At 53.7% G+C, this 17,095-nt stretch overlaps 1 protein-coding gene and 1 long non-coding RNA gene across 10 annotated transcripts in view; one reads left to right on the forward strand and one right to left on the reverse strand.

Moving 5' to 3' along the window:
- Positions 1-7,967, forward strand: part of CTNNBIP1 (catenin beta interacting protein 1) — a 44,166-nt gene extending 36,199 nt beyond the window's left edge. For 4 of the 8 annotated variants that reach the window (XM_072975427.1, XM_072975426.1, XM_072975430.1 and 1 more), the window contains one exon: positions 5,606-7,967. In XM_072975427.1, the coding sequence (XP_072831528.1) occupies positions 5,606-5,849 (244 nt within the window). In that variant the 3' untranslated portion in view covers positions 5,850-7,967. Of the gene's footprint in view, positions 1-235; positions 252-4,005; positions 4,165-4,986; positions 5,087-5,605 lie in introns of those variants that run through there. The other 4 variants (XR_012079515.1, XR_012079514.1, XM_072975431.1 and 1 more) reach the window with 4 other exon arrangements.
- On the reverse strand, positions 7,796-14,068 carry LOC140700811 (uncharacterized). Of its 2 annotated transcripts, none has more exons than XR_012079518.1 (5): positions 12,642-14,068; positions 12,216-12,337; positions 11,465-11,550; positions 10,904-11,023; positions 7,796-7,927 (listed from the first exon to the last, which is right to left on the reverse strand). It is a non-coding gene; the product is annotated as an uncharacterized lncRNA (long non-coding RNA). The 2 variants fall into 2 exon arrangements; XR_012079519.1 differs by having other exon boundaries at positions 12,446-14,068.
- Positions 14,069-17,095: the final 3,027 nt, after the last annotated feature.

The raw sequence follows: 17,095 nt of genomic DNA on the forward strand, positions 1-17,095 counted from the left end.
GCACTGGTTCAGAGAGCTGCGTCCTCACCGGTGCCTTGGCCCTGCTTTTCGTGGCAGATGAATCATGGGACAGGGGACACCTGGCAGAGCATTAGGCCAGGGCACAGGGCAGGGGTCTGGGCTCTGGGCTCCTCCCAGTTGGCCTTCTGGATTCCATGTTGAATTTTCTCCAAGGCATCCCGGGGCTGCGTTGGTGTTGCTTTCTAAATCCTGGGTCTCGGTTCCGCTCTAACAGGGTTGGGTGAACTGGTGCAGCCTCTGCTGGGAGGCCTGAGCAGCCCCCGTGCTGGGGTGACTGGAGCAGGACCATTATTTCCTTCTTCTGGGAAACGACAAAGCGCATGATGCAGAGTGGTCCACAGAGTCTGCGTCGGATCCTCCCTCTGCCTCTGATTCACTAAGTTGCTTCGTCTCTTTGAGCTTCAGGCTCCTCACCTGTAACAGTTCATCCTGTGAATGATGTAAGTCATCCTATAAATAATGGTGTAGGAGCTGTGGTCAGGGAGGGCCTGAGGAGGTGATTTTGCACAGAGACTGGCATGAGGTGTGAGAGCTGTGAGATGGGTTTGGGAAACAGCACTGAGGCAAAGGAAATAGCAGGTGCAAAGGCCCTGCGGTGCAAGTTCCTGTGCCTGAAGGACAGCCGGGAGGCCCATATGGCTGCAGTGGAGTGAGGGGTGGGAGAGGGAGTATAAAAGGGGGTAAAGAGGCAGCCAGAGGCCATCATGCTGGGTCTTGTGGCCATGATGTGGAGTTTGGAGTTTACCTTAAGTATGATGAGATATCTTGCAATAAGCTGCCTTTGGAGAGTTTTGTGCAAAGAAGTGGCAAGGTCTGACTGCTGTGTGGAGAGTGGGCCATTAGGGGCCAGAGTGGGGAGACCAGGAACAGAGAGTACAGGAGGCTAGTGGAGGGGTTGTGGTGGCCCGGACCAGGGTGGTGGTAGAGGAAGTCGTCATGTATTCAGGATACCTTGTAAAAGTGGAGTCAGCAAGATTTGCTGATGTGTTGTTTGTATGTGGAGTGTGTTGGAGAGAGAGGGGAACTGGGAAGACCCCAGGGTTTTTGACCTGAGCAACCAGGGGACGGAGGTGCCATCGGCTGAGATGAGGAAGGCTGCGGGTGGAGCAGAACTGGAAGCTGTACCGTTTGATGTTCCACCAGCAATATCTGAGGTTCCAGTTTCTCCACATCCTTGCCAGTGCTTGTCATTGTCTGTCGTTTGGATCCCAGCTGTCTAGTCAGTATGAAATGATGTTTCATTGTGGTTTTGATTTGCATTTTCATAATGACTGATGATGTTGAGCATCTTTTCATGCTCTTGTTGACCATTCATATATCTTCTTTGGAGAAATGTTTCTTCACGTTCTTTGCCTATGTTGAAAATTGGGTTGTTTGCTTTTTACTATTACTGAGTTGTGTTATTTATATATGCTAGATATAAGTCCCTTACCAGATGTTTTCTCCCATCTTGTGGCTTGTCTTTTCACTTTTTTGACAGTATTTTTTGAAGCATAAAAGCATTTAACTTTGATAAAGCCCAGTTTATCTATATTTTTTGTTGTTTGTGTTTTGGGTGTCATATCTAAGGAACCATTTCCTAACCCAAGGTCATGAAGATTTACTCCTGTGTTTTCTTCTAAGGGTTTTATAACTTTAGCTCTTATATTTAGGTCATTGGTCCATTTTGAGTCGATATTTGTATATGGTGTGTGGTAGGGGTCCAACTTCATCCTTTTCATGTGAATATCCAGTTGTCCCAGGACGATTTGTTCAGTTATCTCCTGTTGAACCACGAAAACCTTTGTGAAAACTTAATTGACCATAAATGGGAGGGTTTATTTCTGGATTCTTTATTCTGTTTCACTGATCTATGCCAGTTCCACCCAGTCTTGTTTACTGTAGCTTTGTAGTAAGTTTTAAAATCCAAAAGTGTGGGCCCAACCTTGTCCTTCTTTCTCAAGATTATTTTGGCTATTCTGGATCCTTTGTGTTTCCAAATGAATTTTAGGAGCAGCTTGTCAATTTCTACAAAAAAGGCTGCTGGGATTTTGATAGAAATTGTGTTGAATCTCATTCAGTGATGTTTTGAACAATGACGTTTTATACTTTTTAGAGCACAAATTTCACACTTGGTTTGTTAAATTTATTCCTAAGTATTTTATTATTTTTGATGCTACTGTAAATGAAATTGTTTTCTTAATTTCACTTTCAGGTTATTATTGATTGCTAGTGTATAGAAATACAAATGATTTTTGTATGTTGATCTTATACCCTGCAACTTTAAGTTATTTATTAGTACTAATAGTTTTTTAATGGGTTTCTTAGGATTTTCTTTACACAAAGTCCATGTCATCTACAAATAGAGTTTTACTTCTTCATTTCCAATTTGGATGCCTTTTATGTCTCTTTCTTGCCAAATTGCCCTGGATAGAATCTTCAACACAATATTGAATAGAAATGGTGAGAGTGGACATTGTTTTCTTGGCTCTAATCTTGAAGCAGGGAGAGCTTTCAGTCTTTCACCAGTGAGGATGATGGTATCTGTGAGTTTTTATTAAATGCCCTTTATCAGATTGAGAAAGTTCCCTTTTATTCCTAGCGTGCTGGGTGTTTTATCATAAGCGAGTATTGAATTTTGTCAGATGTGTTTTCTGTGTCTATTCAGATGATTATATGATTTTTTTGGTCCTTTTTCCTATTGATAGAATATGTTACATTAATTGATTTTGGGATATTAAACCAACTTTGCATTCCTGGGATAAATGTCACTGTGTCCAAGTGTATAATCCTTTTTCATGTTGCTGTATTCAGTTTGCTAGTATTTTGTGAGCGTTTTTGCATATCATAGGTATCATGAATGTCTGTATTCATAAGATATTGGTCTGCAGTTCTCTTTGCTTGTAATGCCTCTGTCTGGTTTTGGCTTTCTTTATCTTTTAATGGGTCAGAGAGTGTGGAAGAGGAGAGACTAATCAGCTTCTTCCCCACCTCCTGTGCTCCCCGCATCCAGGGGGGAAGGGCAAACAGAAGCTCTGAGCCCATTTCCAGACAGTGTCAGCAGAGGTACCAATGGGGCGGACCAGTCTCATGTGTAAAAGGGGGTAGTAAGCCTGGCTGACAGCCTGGAGGTGATGGGCTAGGCCCACTGACTTCTTTGCAGCATCTTCCCATTGCGAGCCCCATGTTTCCTGGACAGTGAGAGTGTCCAAGGAAGCCACCGTATACTGGTGTTTAAGGGAGAAGGAGGGACCATGAGGGTCAACCTTGGAGATCCCTCCTGGCTCTGAAGCTCTAAGAGGCTGGATCATAAGTACCTGAACAGGTCACCCTCCCCGTTAGGTAAGTGGCCCAAATTCCATGGAGAAGAGGAGCGGGAGGGGCAGCAGCCTCACCTCGAGGTCACGTGGGCAGGCCCTTGTTGAAAGACAAGTTCCCAGCCAACCAGTGATAAGAACAGGTCAGGAAGGGCCTGTCCCCTCTTCGGCCCCAAAGGAACACAGATCCCTGATGGTGAGGCCTGGAAAACAGCACGTCCTATAGGAACAACAGAGCGTGAATGGGCAGCAGCTCTGTGGGCCCTGTCTGCACCCGGCTCCAGCAGCAGAATGGGAGGCTCTGTAAATGGGAGCCGTGGATTCCCAGCCTTCCCCACCCCAGCTGGGGATGGGGCAACCAGCTGGCAGTGTGGCGCTGCCTCAGGTGTCTTGTTAAATAGTCATCGCAGTCCCTGCCCGACCTTTCTCCACCTCTCAGTGTCGCCCAGGTACACACACTGGGCAGCCCTTGGGTCTGGGCTCCTCCAAGGAGCCAGTGGGCCGTTCCCTCTGCCAGATTCACTGTTCCCTCCTAGGGCAGCCAGTGCTACTTTTGTGCCTGCAGCTCAGTACAGAGGCCCCAGGTCCCTGTGAGAAAGCCCGTGAGGCAGGCAAGGAAGGAAGCGAGTGGGCTGCCACTGTTCATTGCATTTTTGCTGACAACTCGCCTTTCACGGTCTCCCTCCAGCCCTTTCCTGATAAGCGAGCTGGAGAGGCGGCACTTGGGAGAAGCCGGCATCTGTTAGGTAACCAGCTCAGCTGCCATGCAGGGTATGATGTAATCTTGGATCCTGTGGTTGCTAGGAAAATTCTGCCTGCAGTGATATTGCGTGTTCCGAGGACTGAGGTGAGAACAGAATGTTCCTGAGAAGGTAGGGGAAGGATTTGTAGGGCTTCCCAAGCAAAGGAACCCCATCCCAAGAAATCAGACAAGTTGAGCTCCTTTCTAGAAGTTTATTCCCCTTTTCAGGAATAGAGGTTGTGTTAGTAACAGCAGAATGCCATCAGGGCAGGGGGGTGCATGCAGCAGGGTTAGCTCCCTTGGCAGCACCTTGGTGCTCTGGTGCCAAACTGAAGGCACGTGTCTGTAGTGTTACATCCTTGTGGACGGGCCCTCCTCCTGCAGCGCCCACGGCCGGGTGCCTCCTCCGCGCCTCCACGTGGCAAGCCAGCCAAGAAGGAGATCAGTAGGAGGCTGCCAGTGGGAAGGGGAGACGCCCTGGGGTGGGGACAGAGATGACCGGGCCCAGGGTAGGGGGTGGAATCCAACCACTCCCTGACTCCGTCTCACATGCCAGCAGCTCCACTGCACGCCCCCTCACCGCCCACCCCTTAGTGGCCTTTCCCGTGCCTGCTGTTCCCACCCTTCCCTCCTGGGGAGAATTCCTCCAGCGGAACAGGAGAGAAGTATGTCTGAAAGGCACTGCAGCCGACTGTTATTTAACGTTCAGGAAGCAACCAAGAACCGGCCTAAATTTAGAAAAAGGGGGGAAAGCGGCAGGAGCCAGGCAGGGCGCGGGCCCGGGAGGCGGGGTGGGACCTGCCGGTCACCTCACCTGCCCTGTAGGGTCTGCCACTCAGTCCTTCCTTCCCCAGCAGCTTCGGGTCGGGGAGGCAGGTCAGCATCTCAAGCTCTCTCCCTCCTCCTTCCTGCCTTTTCTGGCTGCAGGTCAGAGCCGGTCTTACGGAAAACAAGACAAAGGAAGTGATTTCATGAGTGCCTGGACTGTAATCCTCAAGTCCACCATTAAAAATAACAATGAAAAGATTACAGCTGTTATCCGTCTGCATAGGAGCCAGCCCTGCAGCAGGCTGGGGATGGGCCTGGCCATGCTCCTTTGAGCAGGTGTTGGGTTTGTGCAAAAAGGGATGAATATTAGAAATCACAATGAGCAAGATCAAAACAAGAGTCTTAAAAAGGAAGAGGGAAGTTCTCAAGGGCCCCAGCTTTGGTGACGTTGGAGCAAGCGTCACAAGCAGAGCCCTGCTCCAGGACAGCAGCCTAGGTTCCTGTCATGCCCACCTCTTCACTCTGTAGCCTTGAGAAGCCTCTGAGCCGCACCCCTGCAGCCCACAGCCCTGAGCCCTCCAGCAGGGTTGCTGGCGCGCCCTGGTCAGGCTGTCGGGGAGGCCCCGAGGGCAGGTGGGCTTCCCTGGAAGCACCTTGTTCTCAGAAGGCACCCCGCTCCGGGGGACTGTCCCTGGGTGCCGCAGCCTCCTTGCCTCATCCCAGATGGCAGCCCAGTATCCGCGGCCCTCCAGCAGCAGTTCTTTTCCCTGGTCTGCAGGTGCAGAGGATGTGGTGATGGCATTTTCCAGGTCGGAGACGGAGGACCGGAGGCAGTAGCTGCGAACCCCTTGGAACACTCTGGAAGCTGGCAAGGGCCAAGAGATCTGTGTGGACCTCACCGGCTGAGTGGCAGAGGTCACCTTCCCTACCCCCCACCCACCACCCCACCCCTTCCCGTCCCGCCCCACGGCCACTCAGCATCATCGAGGGAGACACCAGTGGTGCAGTTACGATTGGCTTGAAGGGACGGACTCATGATTGGCTGCGGGAAGAAACCTTTTTATTTTTAAATCTTGACCAACGGAAACCTTTTTATTTTTATTTCTGACTCTTATTTTTTAAAAAAAATTTGCGCCTCGGTGTATGGCTTCCCAGGAAGCTCTCCGAGCTCTGGTGCTTTATTTAGGTCACTTTTTAGGAATGTGAAGAGGTCCGATTGGGTGCTTAAACTGGAAAAGGATCTTGATTGGCAGGCTAATGGGAAACGATTTTTTTTCTTTGATTGGCTGCAGGTGTCCTGCTGATCAGCAACAGCTTCTCTCTTTTGAACGTCGAAAACAGGGTTTGGGACGTTGGTTGTTATATTTGACTTGAAAAAAAGAAAGAAAAAAGAAACCAAGTGCGCTTTGCAACATTTATTACACAAAGAGCTTACTGCTGCTTTTGTTTGTGTTTGCATTCGATTGGCCTTCGGTATGTGTGTTTGGTTTCCCATTGGCTCACCCATGACTCCCGTTGCCATGGGCTCCCTCTCTGCTGCCTGCAGGCCCTCTCCAGCCCCAGGGTTCACCTGGAAAATGCATTTGCTTTAATGACCATGCCCGGCCCCACCAGCATGGGGACCGCGAGGACCCCAAGCAAGATCCGCAGATGGAAAACAGGGCCCCCGAGGAAGTCTGTGTTGTACTGATCTAGCAGCCCAGAGCTTAGAGGTGACCATTGGCCAGGATTTATGTGCATCACTTCCATGAGTTGGCAAGCATCCAGCTTCGCTTGGTGAGAATGGAATCGCTCACACGCCATCCGTCCAGCTCCCCCAGCCTGCCTGTGCTGAGCAGACGAGCAGGGCGCTGGGCGGCTCTGTCCTTTCAGCCATTCCCTCCATAGGCTACTTCCTGAGGCCTCATCTGGGGGCTCCTCCTGTAAAGGGAAGGAGCTGCTCCCAGCTGTGAGACCCCAAAACATGGCAGAGGTCTCTGCCTGGGAGCCTCGAACCCACGCAGAAGCTTCAGCTTGGCTCACCAGGCCCAGGAGGCCTCTGGTTCCAGACACCCCCTTCCTCCCCAGCCTCCCCCAGCCTCCTCCGGAGGTGTCTGCTGCCGGAGCAGTGGGTCCTGACCAGACTGCCCTCAGATGGGGCTCTCTCCACAGCTGCCTGGAAGTGACAGTCATTATTTATGAAGTGCCCACTGGGACAGCTAGCTGATCCTTCACTGAACAGATCCCACCAGGCTGGCCCTCAACCCAGGCCCCCCAAAACACATTGCAGGGAAGTGGTCTTCGAAGGGCTGCAGGCACCCCAAGCCCTCCCACCTGGCCTCCTTCCTCCCCTGGAGGCAGCCTCCCCTGCTTCCTGCCTCTCACGGGAACAGAATCTGGGTGTGGAGTTGGAGGAAGATGTGGACCTCCGGGAGACAGTAAATGCCTGAGGCCTCCTTCCTGCCCCAGGTACCCAGCGCCAGGAGAAAACTCTCAAGAGTCAAATCTCCCCTTCTCAGGGCTTGGGGCTGTCGTGGAGCATAGAAGTGAACGCCAGCATGCCCTAGGCCCAAGCCCTGGAAGGCTCCACGGTGAGTGGTCGTTGTGCTCTGAGCTTCCTCTGAACCTTGCCCAGAGGAGAACCAGACACTCATGTCCTCCACATACTGGCCACATCAGTTGGCTGATCGTTAACCTGAAGAGGCTGTGGGGGACCCCAGCAGGGGCCTGAGAGCATCTTCCTCTCAGGGGCAGTGCATGTGCACACGCGTGTATAAGTACACAAACTCAGACTCGCACATGCACACTCCCAGCTCAGTGGCCTGCAGCTCCAGCTGAGCTCCTGGGGAAAGGCGAGTTTTTTTTCAGTCTCTGCCCTGGCCCCACGTGGTATATCTGTTAACAGACGTCAGTGCCGGCGTGGCCGGCTGCTCCCTCTCCTTGTACCTGTAGCTCTCAGAAAGGGTCCGTGTCCTGGCTGATGGTGTGTTCCTGCCCCAGCCTGTCCTTGCCAAGGTCATGGGCCTCCCTCTTGTAACTGTGGTGGCCCTGATCTGTCTCATTTTCTGAAGAAGTAAAGTGAAAATGTTGCTGTGGCTTCATATTTCAACTAAAAATATATCTGTTGGAGAAAAAAAAAACAATAAAAATTTTTAATAGTTTGGCATGTGAGCTGAGTTACTCGCACAGAGCTGGGTGCATTGGCTGATTTCCCCATATCATGTGGACTCTGCTGCTGGGACCCGCCCTCCCCAAGGAGGCTTCCCAAGGAGAGGTGAAAACACCATGCTGGCTAGTTGAATTGTCTATGATGTGGAGTGGAGCTCAGGGTTTGGAAGAGCTTCCAGATCTACCCAGCCCAGCTGACATGTCTGTAGGAATGGTGAGCCCCTCTTTTGACCTGGAGGTCCCAAATATTATCCTAGATTGGGCTGAAACCAGCAATCTTCAGAGGTGACCCCCCCATGCCCTTGAGCAGACCCTGAGCACCCTGGGCACCCTAGACTCCCCAGCATCCTGTGTGACGGCGGTGGTCATAGAATGCTAGAAACAAAAGTCTAAACAGAGTATTGGTCCCTTCCATCATCCCAGAAATGAAAGATTTATTGGTGTTCAGCTGTATATTCAAGTTTGGAAGCTGAAATCATTTCTGCTTTAGGAATTTTTGCCTTGGAAGCATTTTCTAGAATTTTTCATTTCCGCCCTTCGTCATCCCATTTTAGGTCCTTTTTTTTCTGCTTACATGGACTCACCATGTCTGTTTCCTTTTCAAAGAGTTTCACTGGGTGCTCAGCGCTATGAGGTTTATTGAATATGGGGGGCTGATGGCACAACTGACATCATCAAATCTTGGTGTTGGGAGAGATGTTGGAGGTTGTCTAACAGCCCTAGTAGCCAGATGTGAGTCCCCTCTGAGACATCTGAAAAAGGCTTGTCCAGCCTTTGCTTGTATACCCTCTGGGAGTGGGAAACTCACTACCTCACACGATAACCCATTCTACCTACAGGTAATTTATGTTCAGCCTTAGACTGAGTTGCTCTGCCCTTCTCTGTAACTTCCTTTTCCAGGAAGGAGTTTATAGTTATTGAGAGAAAGACAAAAAAAGACAGTTATGTTAGCCAAAAATTACATAGAGACACCTATCAAGAGGTTCCCATTGGGTAAATTATGTGTAGACTCTCCCCACCCCCCACCTGCGCTCTGAGTGGCACTGTCGGTAGTTAGTTAACCTTGGACTTAATCGGCTCTTCTTAGCTGGGCCGCTGTGCAGAGGGAGGGGTTGGCTGGCCCTGGTCCCACCTGCCCAGCCCCACTGCAGAGAGCCTGGAACTGGAGCAGGGAGGGAGGAGCTTCCCAGAGCTGTCTGACCCTGGTGGGAATCAGGCTATGCAAGAAAGATGAGTTGGGACACTTCAGCAGGTGAAGGGAAAGCACTGGGGGAAGGACTGGGCCTTTCAGGGTCTCAGCCCACATGGCAGGCAAACTTCCGGGTCCACCTTCCCAGGTGCAGGTGCACATGGCCAGTAAAGATCCCAACAGCGGGACTGGGACTGCTGAGGCCAGGGACACCTGGGAGCCTGGCGATGCCTAGGATGGGCTGAGAAGGGAGGCTGGGCACCCTGCCTTTTGTTGGTGTTTCCCAGCCCTGGGGGAAGGGTGGTTGAGGATGAATGAAGCGCTTCTTCTCCCTGGCCCCCCCGGGGTGAATAGCACCTGTGAGAACCCAGGCTGCTCCAGGCTTGAACAGGGCCCTTTGTAGCAGGGAAAACGATCCCTCCACGGCTCCTGGTTCAGTGGTGGGGCTCTTCCAGAGCAGGGGAGCTCTGTGGGCCCCGGGGGCCCCACCATCACCCACCTGCCCTGCCCGCACAGCCTCTCTCTCTCGTTCATGGCCACCCTCTCCTTTCCTAGAGGATGAAATAGGCTTAGACTAACCTGAGGCCATGTTTAGAAAACATTTCTCCATCCAATGAAGCAACTTTCTCTTCTGGGGCAACAGCTGGTGTCTGGTAGATGTGGGGGCTTGGGGCACCATGACTGCCAGTCCTAACTTAAAGAAAGGCCTCTTCAAAGGACAAGGGCAGTAAAATGCCTTTTGAATCTCAGCCAGTGCCTTGCCTTCGCTTGGAACTGCCCCCTCACAGGTGGTTTCTGAGGGGCAGGGAAGTCAGAGGAGCTGAGCCCCACCCTGCCCACCCCGCCCTGTCTGGGCCTCCTCCCTAGCCCCCCAGGCATGGAGGAGAGTGTGTGACAGGTGGCAGCCCTGTTGGCACACCTGTGGGAGCCCCGCCCCACTGCGCAGCCCCAGATCCTCTGAAAGTTCCCGCCTCTGGGCCCTTGGCCTTGGCCGTGGAAGGCGTGGGTTTTTGCAAACACCTTTTTTATGCAGGTGTCTCCCACATCCCAGGCTTAATAACACAGTGGATGTATGTTGGGTGCTACTCGGGTGCAGATGCGTAGCGCTTTGTGTACACCACCTCCGGTCATGTGTGAGGTTCGTTATCTCCATTTTATAGATGAGGAGACGGGGGTGACATAGTTTGCTAAAGCATAGTACAGCCAGAACTTGGACCCACGTTGTCTGACCCCAGACTCTGTGCTTAGAGCCACTATTTCCAACTTTGACAGGAGGGGCAGGTAGGGGTGGGGGTAAATCCCATGTCGCTGGGTCACCCAGTACCTTCTCCCCACCTGCCAGCTCTGTGACCCCAGTCCAGTCTGGTGTTTGCCCCTGGTTTCCAAGCCCCCTAACCCTAACCCCAGCTGTCTGACTATGGTAGGTTGTTAACAACTGTTTCTCAGGCGGGTTAACCCAACAGCTGGGTCCTCGGTCCAGCCCTCATCTCGGGGATGAAACTGCTGTCCTCCCAGCCTGGGAAAGAAGCTGGTTTCCCACAACCCAAGGAGCCCCGGCAGCCTCCGAGCCGCCCCTTTCTGACTCCTGCTCCTCACCTTTCACCCACTCTGATGCCTCCTCATGCAGACCTGGCAGTTCTCCAGCCTAAGCTGGTTTCTCTAGAACACGTTTCTCTTCCACTTTGCCATAACTCTTCCCGTTCACAGCTCCCAGCCAGGCCATCCGACCTTGAAGCTCACCTGCTCCTGCAAGGCCAGTGGAAGTGTTCAGGATGTGGGGACAGCAGGCTGGGTCTGGAGCTCTGCCTGCCTCCTGTGACCTCTGTACCTTTGGACAGGTCTCAGCCTCAATTTTCTCATCTATAAAATGGGAATAATATCAACATCTGTACCTTTAACAAATTCTATGCGAATTTGAACCCAGTAAAGCCCTGGACAAACATTATTCTCCCCTGACCTCATTTTATGCTGTCTACTCCCACCGTGCAAGTCTTTATGTCTTTATGTCTTTGGCGGCTGGGGAGACATTAGGATTCTGAGCAAGGACTCTGGAAGCCACCTGCTGAAACTGAAGTCTGGATCTGCCCCTCAGCAGCTGTGTGACTTGGGGCAAATTTCCCACCATTGGAAAAACAGAAGAAACCCAAAGCATCTACCCTATAAGGCTGTTGCTGAGAATTAATGGGATAATGCATATGACAAGCTCAGCCCACTGACCTACCCACAGTGTGGGCGGGCAGCACATATGGTCGCCATTAAGTCACCATGACGGTGTCCCTCACCCCCGTCCTCCCCACTCACAAGTCCTGCAGAGCAAGGCCCTGTCTGCAGCTCCTGGTGTGCGTGGGGGAACAAGCCTCAGGTCCAATCAGGTGCTTGTTAAACACCTTTTAAAAGAGGATGAAAGAGCTGAGACATCCCTTGTTGAGGCCAGAGCTGCCTCCTGCTCCTGGGCCCCCGCCCCAGGCCTCTCCCTCTGCTAAGCAGCTTTGCGCAGAGAAAGAGCAATAATTGGAGCGAAGTCCCTCGGCCTTCCAAGACCTGCAGAGCTGATGGGGGGTCCCCCAGATGGACCTTGTCAAGGCTGGATAGACAGGGAGGGGCCTCGCAGAGCCTGGTGGTGGGAGGCTCTGCAAGAGTTCCAAGGACCCTCCTGCTCACGAGCTCGTGCTTAAACTCCAAATAGAATCAGAGCCAGCCAGGGAAGAGGATAAAATTAAATCCTTGATCATGATCAAGTGGTTAAAAAAAAACCATCACAGCCAGAGGCTCCTTCCCACTGCAGCCAGCCCTGCTTCAGAGCAAACAGGAGGAGGAGGATGGAGCCACTCGCTCAGAATGCCCAGCACCCCCCTCCCCCTTCCTCCGCCCTCCCTGGTCACAGATCCCAGCCCCCCAGGGTCCGAGGTTCCCCCCACCAGAGCCATGGACTGGAACAAAGCTCCTGTGGGGCTCCAGGGTGGTCGCTGTCAGGGGAGGCCCTCCCAGACTCTAGACTCAGGGCCTGCACAGATCCGGCTTCAAACCCAGAACGCGGGGATAATACTGGCACCTGCCCTGTGTGTCCTCATCTGCATTCAGTGTGTGAACACCAGTGCGGCCTTCCCAGGATGCGGCACCCGTGGGAGCAGTCAGCCAGATGCGGGACCCAGGTCAGGCAGTAGGGTGTGTTGGCTAGAGAGAATTTCAGAACAGCAACACTGGTGAAAGGTCTGGTCTGCCTTTTTTTGTCTCCATGCATCAGCAACTCAAGCTCTGGGGCTGAGGAAGGGGGCCCCCAACCTTTGCCCTCCCCTCAGGTGGGAGGGGGCTGCTGCCTCTCTCACGGGGGCTCTTCTGAGCAGGCCGTGGTTCTGGGTGGGCTGCGGCAGAGGTGTCTGCGGGGGGATGGGTCTCCCAGGCCGGGCTTTGGAGTCCTCGGTGCGCTTCCCCAGCCTCACAACCCCCAACCGCAGCCCGGGCGGCCGCCTCTCCTCACCCTGCAGCCTGGCCTGCCGCGAGGCGGCCGGCCCGAGGGAGAGGTGGTGGCTGAGCCGCTGGCACCTGGCAGCATGCGAGGAGGGAGGACTCAGGTGTACCTTGGCTGGGGAGCTAGGAGGCTGAGAGAGGAAACAATGAGGTGGTAAAAATAGCCCTTTGTTTACCAGAGGCTGCACATCCTCCTGTGTCCTTGTTCAAAAGAAAAACACCGACCACCCTAGGGAGCAGAGTCAGCACAGCCCAGGCCCAGGCCTGGTGGAGGGAGCCAGGCTGTGCATGGGGAAGGGGCCTGGATGAGGGGGGAGGACAGACTGGTCTGGGTGGGGCCAGCCTCACCCTCGGCAGCTCCCACAGACCCTCCCGCTGGGTTGGCCCCTCCTGGCCAGGCCTATGGTGTAGCTGCCACTGTGCTCCCTCAGAAACACTGTGTCCCCCAAACTCCAGCCCAGAGGAGGCCTAGGGCCAGCCTGGATTGCAGGGCGGGGAGCTGGCTGCCCCTGCCCCCCCACCCCCTTCTCAGCCAGACTGCTCCTGCCAGCTTGCCCCTTTGGGAATTTGTCCTGGGAGTGGTCCAGCATCCCAGGGAAGGGTAGTCTGTGGACTCTTCTCTGGCTGAGTCACCCCCATACCCCATCCAAAACTGAGGCTGCTGGGAGGCCATAACCAGGGAGGGGCAGCCTGAACTCTGGCCCTCACGGTTTCTATCCCAAACCTTCCTCGGTGGCTCTTACAGGTCCTCAAGCTCAGGTGGCCTGCCTCAGAGGTGACCCCTGAGTCACCTGGCTGGCCCCTGGAACTCCTCCACACTTCCGGAGAGTTATCCCTCCTCCCCGAAATTGGGCCCCTGCCAGGCTTTCAGCCAGTCAGGAAACACTGGCTGAGGACCTACTATGTGCAAGCTGGGAGGCAGCAATGAGTGGGACCGAGCCCCACCCTGTGGTGGCGGTGGCTGCTGGGACAGATGGATTTGGAAGCAGCCAACAGTGTGGCATCTTATGAGGGGGAGCAAAACCCTCGTCACGGAGGAAGCGAATTGGAGCTGGAGGATCCAGGCTTGTTGCCAGGAGCCCAAGGGGTCAGGAGGGTCTCTCGGAGCTCCTGCACATGCCCGTGGGGCTGTCCTTCTCCTTGCCGCTCATGGTGGGGTTCAGGGCACAGGACTGCGGGTCCCTGGCTCCTCTCCAGCAGCCAGATGGTGAGAGAGCAACCGGAGGAGCCCAGGAAACTGCTTCCAAGGTAGAAGGCACTCGGGCGATGTGCTGGGGCAAGCCTGGCAGTTCAGGCTGGAGCCTGCTGGTTGCGAGAGAGCCAGCAGCACCCCACCTGGCCCAGCCCGGAGGACCCCGCCACTGCGGCTGGATGCACAGCTGCCAGCACCAGCTCGGGCCTGCTCTGGCCATCCCTGCCCTGTCCGGGCTGTGTCATCTCTTCAGGGCCCCAACATTCGTCCTGGGAGAGAAGAAGGGGGAGGGGGGTGTCCTAGAACCCTGTCCCTCCTCTGAGACGTTGGGAGGACAAGCTCGTGCTTGTTTGTGGAAGGCACGAGAAGCTTATGAGATTAAGCTCTTAAAGGTCGTTAGGCAGAAGAGGAGGCTGGGGCAGGTGGGGAGGGGGTGGGGCGCGGCAGAGAGCCCTGGACTACAGCCCACTCGCCACTAACCTTGGGGATTCCACCCCATGGGTCTGAGCCTCAGCTTCCCGTCTGTAAAACAGGGAGTCATCAGTGCTGCTCCCCAAACACTCCCAAGCTCTCTACCTGCCAGGCCTGTGGAAGGACTGTGAACCCCTCTCCCCACTTTCCAGTTAAGTGTGGCCCTGACTTGCTTTGGCCAATGAAATGTGGGCAGAAGTGCTGGGCCATTTTGGGCGGAAGCTCTAAGAGCCGTTCGGTAATCTTCCAGAGGCGGCTGGCCGACCAGCTCGGGTCCTGGCAGAGCCCCCGCCAGTCCACCAGTGAGGGGGGAGGTGTGCTGTTGTCTTGTGCCCTGAGAATCCTGGGCCTGTTTATTTCTTCAGCGTCACCTGGCCTCTCCTGACCGCTAGGTCGCAAGAGTCATCTCAATCAAGCCTCTGATGCCGCGTGGCTTTCTGACACTTGCTGTTTCGGTGACTGCTGTTCTGCTCCCGGCCCAAGGGCTTCCCCGAAAGTGTTTGGAACCTGCTTGCTTTCCTGGGACCTGAGAAAACACAAGCAAAGCTGCCCACATTCCCACCCTGGACCCTGCAAGGCAGTGGCTGCTCTTCGCACTCAGGGTAAAAATCTCCCCTCCCTCATGGGCAGCCCCAGGCCTCGGGGACCTGTCTCCGGCTAACCTCTGACCTCTCTTCCCCGCCCTCCGCACTTGGCCCCCGGCCTCCTTTGGTCCCTCTCACACACGCTGAGCAGCCTGCCCGCACCTCAGGGCTGTGTGCTGGTCCCTCCTTCTGCCGGCAGTTCTCTTCCACATGGCTGAATCCTCCATTTTCAGATGTCAGCTCAAATGTCACCCCCTGTCTCCGTCTGCTCAGGCTGCTATAACAAAATAGCACAGACTGGTGGCTTATAAACAACAGAAGTTTATTTCTTACAGTTCTGGAGGCTGGAAGTCCAAGATCAGGGCGCCAGCATGCTCAGGCTCTGGTGAGAGCCCTTTTCTGGGACACAGACGCCAGCTTCTCGCTGCGTGCGTTCTGAGGTGGTGGGAGGGGCGAGGGAGTTCTGCGGGCTCTCTTTATAAGAGCACTAATTCCATCCATGAGGGCTGGCCTTCACGACCTCATCACCTCCCAAAGGCCCCACCCCCTACACCGGTGCACTGGGGGTTAGGACAACAACATATGGATTTGAGGGGACCCCAAACATTCAGACCTCAGAGAGGCTTCACTGACCATCCTATTTTGCTTCCCACTCTCTGAAGTGCTCTGTCCCTTTTTTCTGTTGATTTTCTTTATCTGAAATAACTTTATTTATGAATTTCCTTCCTTGCTTGTGTATCTCTGACTCCTCCCACCAGAAGGTAAGCTCGCAGCGTCAGGAAACTTGTCTGGCTTCCGTGATGCTGGGTCCCGGGGAACTGACATAGCGTAGGCTCTCCATAAAGTTTTGTTAAATGAATGAATAACCTTGACCTTGAAATGGATCCTCTGCTGAGGCCTCTGTCACCGACAGTTACAGTGAGCCTGTTTTCTGAACTAAGACAAGGAAATCTGGGACCTACAGAGAGGAGAGAATTGTCTGTTTTTCTGGCTGTGGCCTCAGGGCACGTTTCAGAGGGGCTGGGCCCAGGTACCCGTGTGGCACCCCACACCCACGGCCCTGTTGGGCCTGTCTTGGCTGCTGAAGCAATTTCAGGCTCCTGAAAGGGTCCAGGGACTGGCAGGGTCAGGACCTTTTGATTGCAGGCAGCAGAAACACAGCTCCAACGGGCTGCCATGGCTGGGGAGGCTCTGGGCGTAGCTCACAGGATGAAGGCAATTGCGGCAGGAGCCAGGGCCTCCGGGCCCAAAACTGGAGACTCGGTGTTTCTGAGGGGATTCTCTTCTTCTAGGTCCAGCTCTGCTTGTTTCTGCTTGATGTTGGTTTTGGTCTCATCATTTCCTTTCAGACTGAACTTCTCCGCCCGCAGCCTCAGTGCCCCAAACAATCCCAGGGCAGTTTCTGATTGGCCCTGCTTGGGTCATGTGCCACCTTTTGGACCAATCACAGTTGCTGGGGATTTAGCCATCTCCCTTTCCTGTGACCAGGGTGGGACAGGCTATTGAGAATGTCACCACCACCAGGGCCACATGCAGGACAGCAATGGTGTCTCACACACCTCAATGATGCTGTGTCATCGGGAACAAGCCATTCATCCCTGGGCTCTGGTGCTGACTGAACCCCAGGGGGCGAGAAATCTTACAGTGATATCAACCCTGGTGCTCAACCAGCCTGCCACAAGGGGCAGAAAGTGGACACACTCATTGCGATCAGTTTTCCTCTTCCCCGTACAGAACTGGTTTTGCCAGCCTAGAGCAGCACTGTGGTGTCATGCAGCCCTGCCTAGAGTGGCAGGTGTCCCACTAAAGTAAAAGAAGGCTAGAAAAGGCTGCATGCTATACACAGGCTTTTGCAGGGTGGCAGTATATCATCGTAAAGGTTCTGAGGAGTCCTGCAATAAAGACGATCTTTTCATTTAGCTTTTCTCCTCATCTGTTTGACCACAGAACTCTGAAGCTCTGCGCCCTGCTGCTTACGGGTTGTGTGTGACTTCTCCAAGCTCCAACTTCCCCACCTGTGAAGTGAACGATGATACCAACACCCACCCCCCAGGGTTGTCATAAGTTTGGAATGGAAACAGGTCTTTGATAAGTATCTTTTGAAACTGAAAGCATTGTGCAGAAACCTGATCATTTCCTGGTTTAACCTGGAAAATAACACATACCCTGTTTACCTGACAAGGTACGTAACCCCCTGTCATCAAGATTAGGCGAAGA

This window comes from Vicugna pacos, chromosome 13, assembly GCF_048564905.1.
Source record: "Vicugna pacos chromosome 13, VicPac4, whole genome shotgun sequence".
NCBI lineage: Eukaryota > Metazoa > Chordata > Mammalia > Artiodactyla > Camelidae > Vicugna > Vicugna pacos.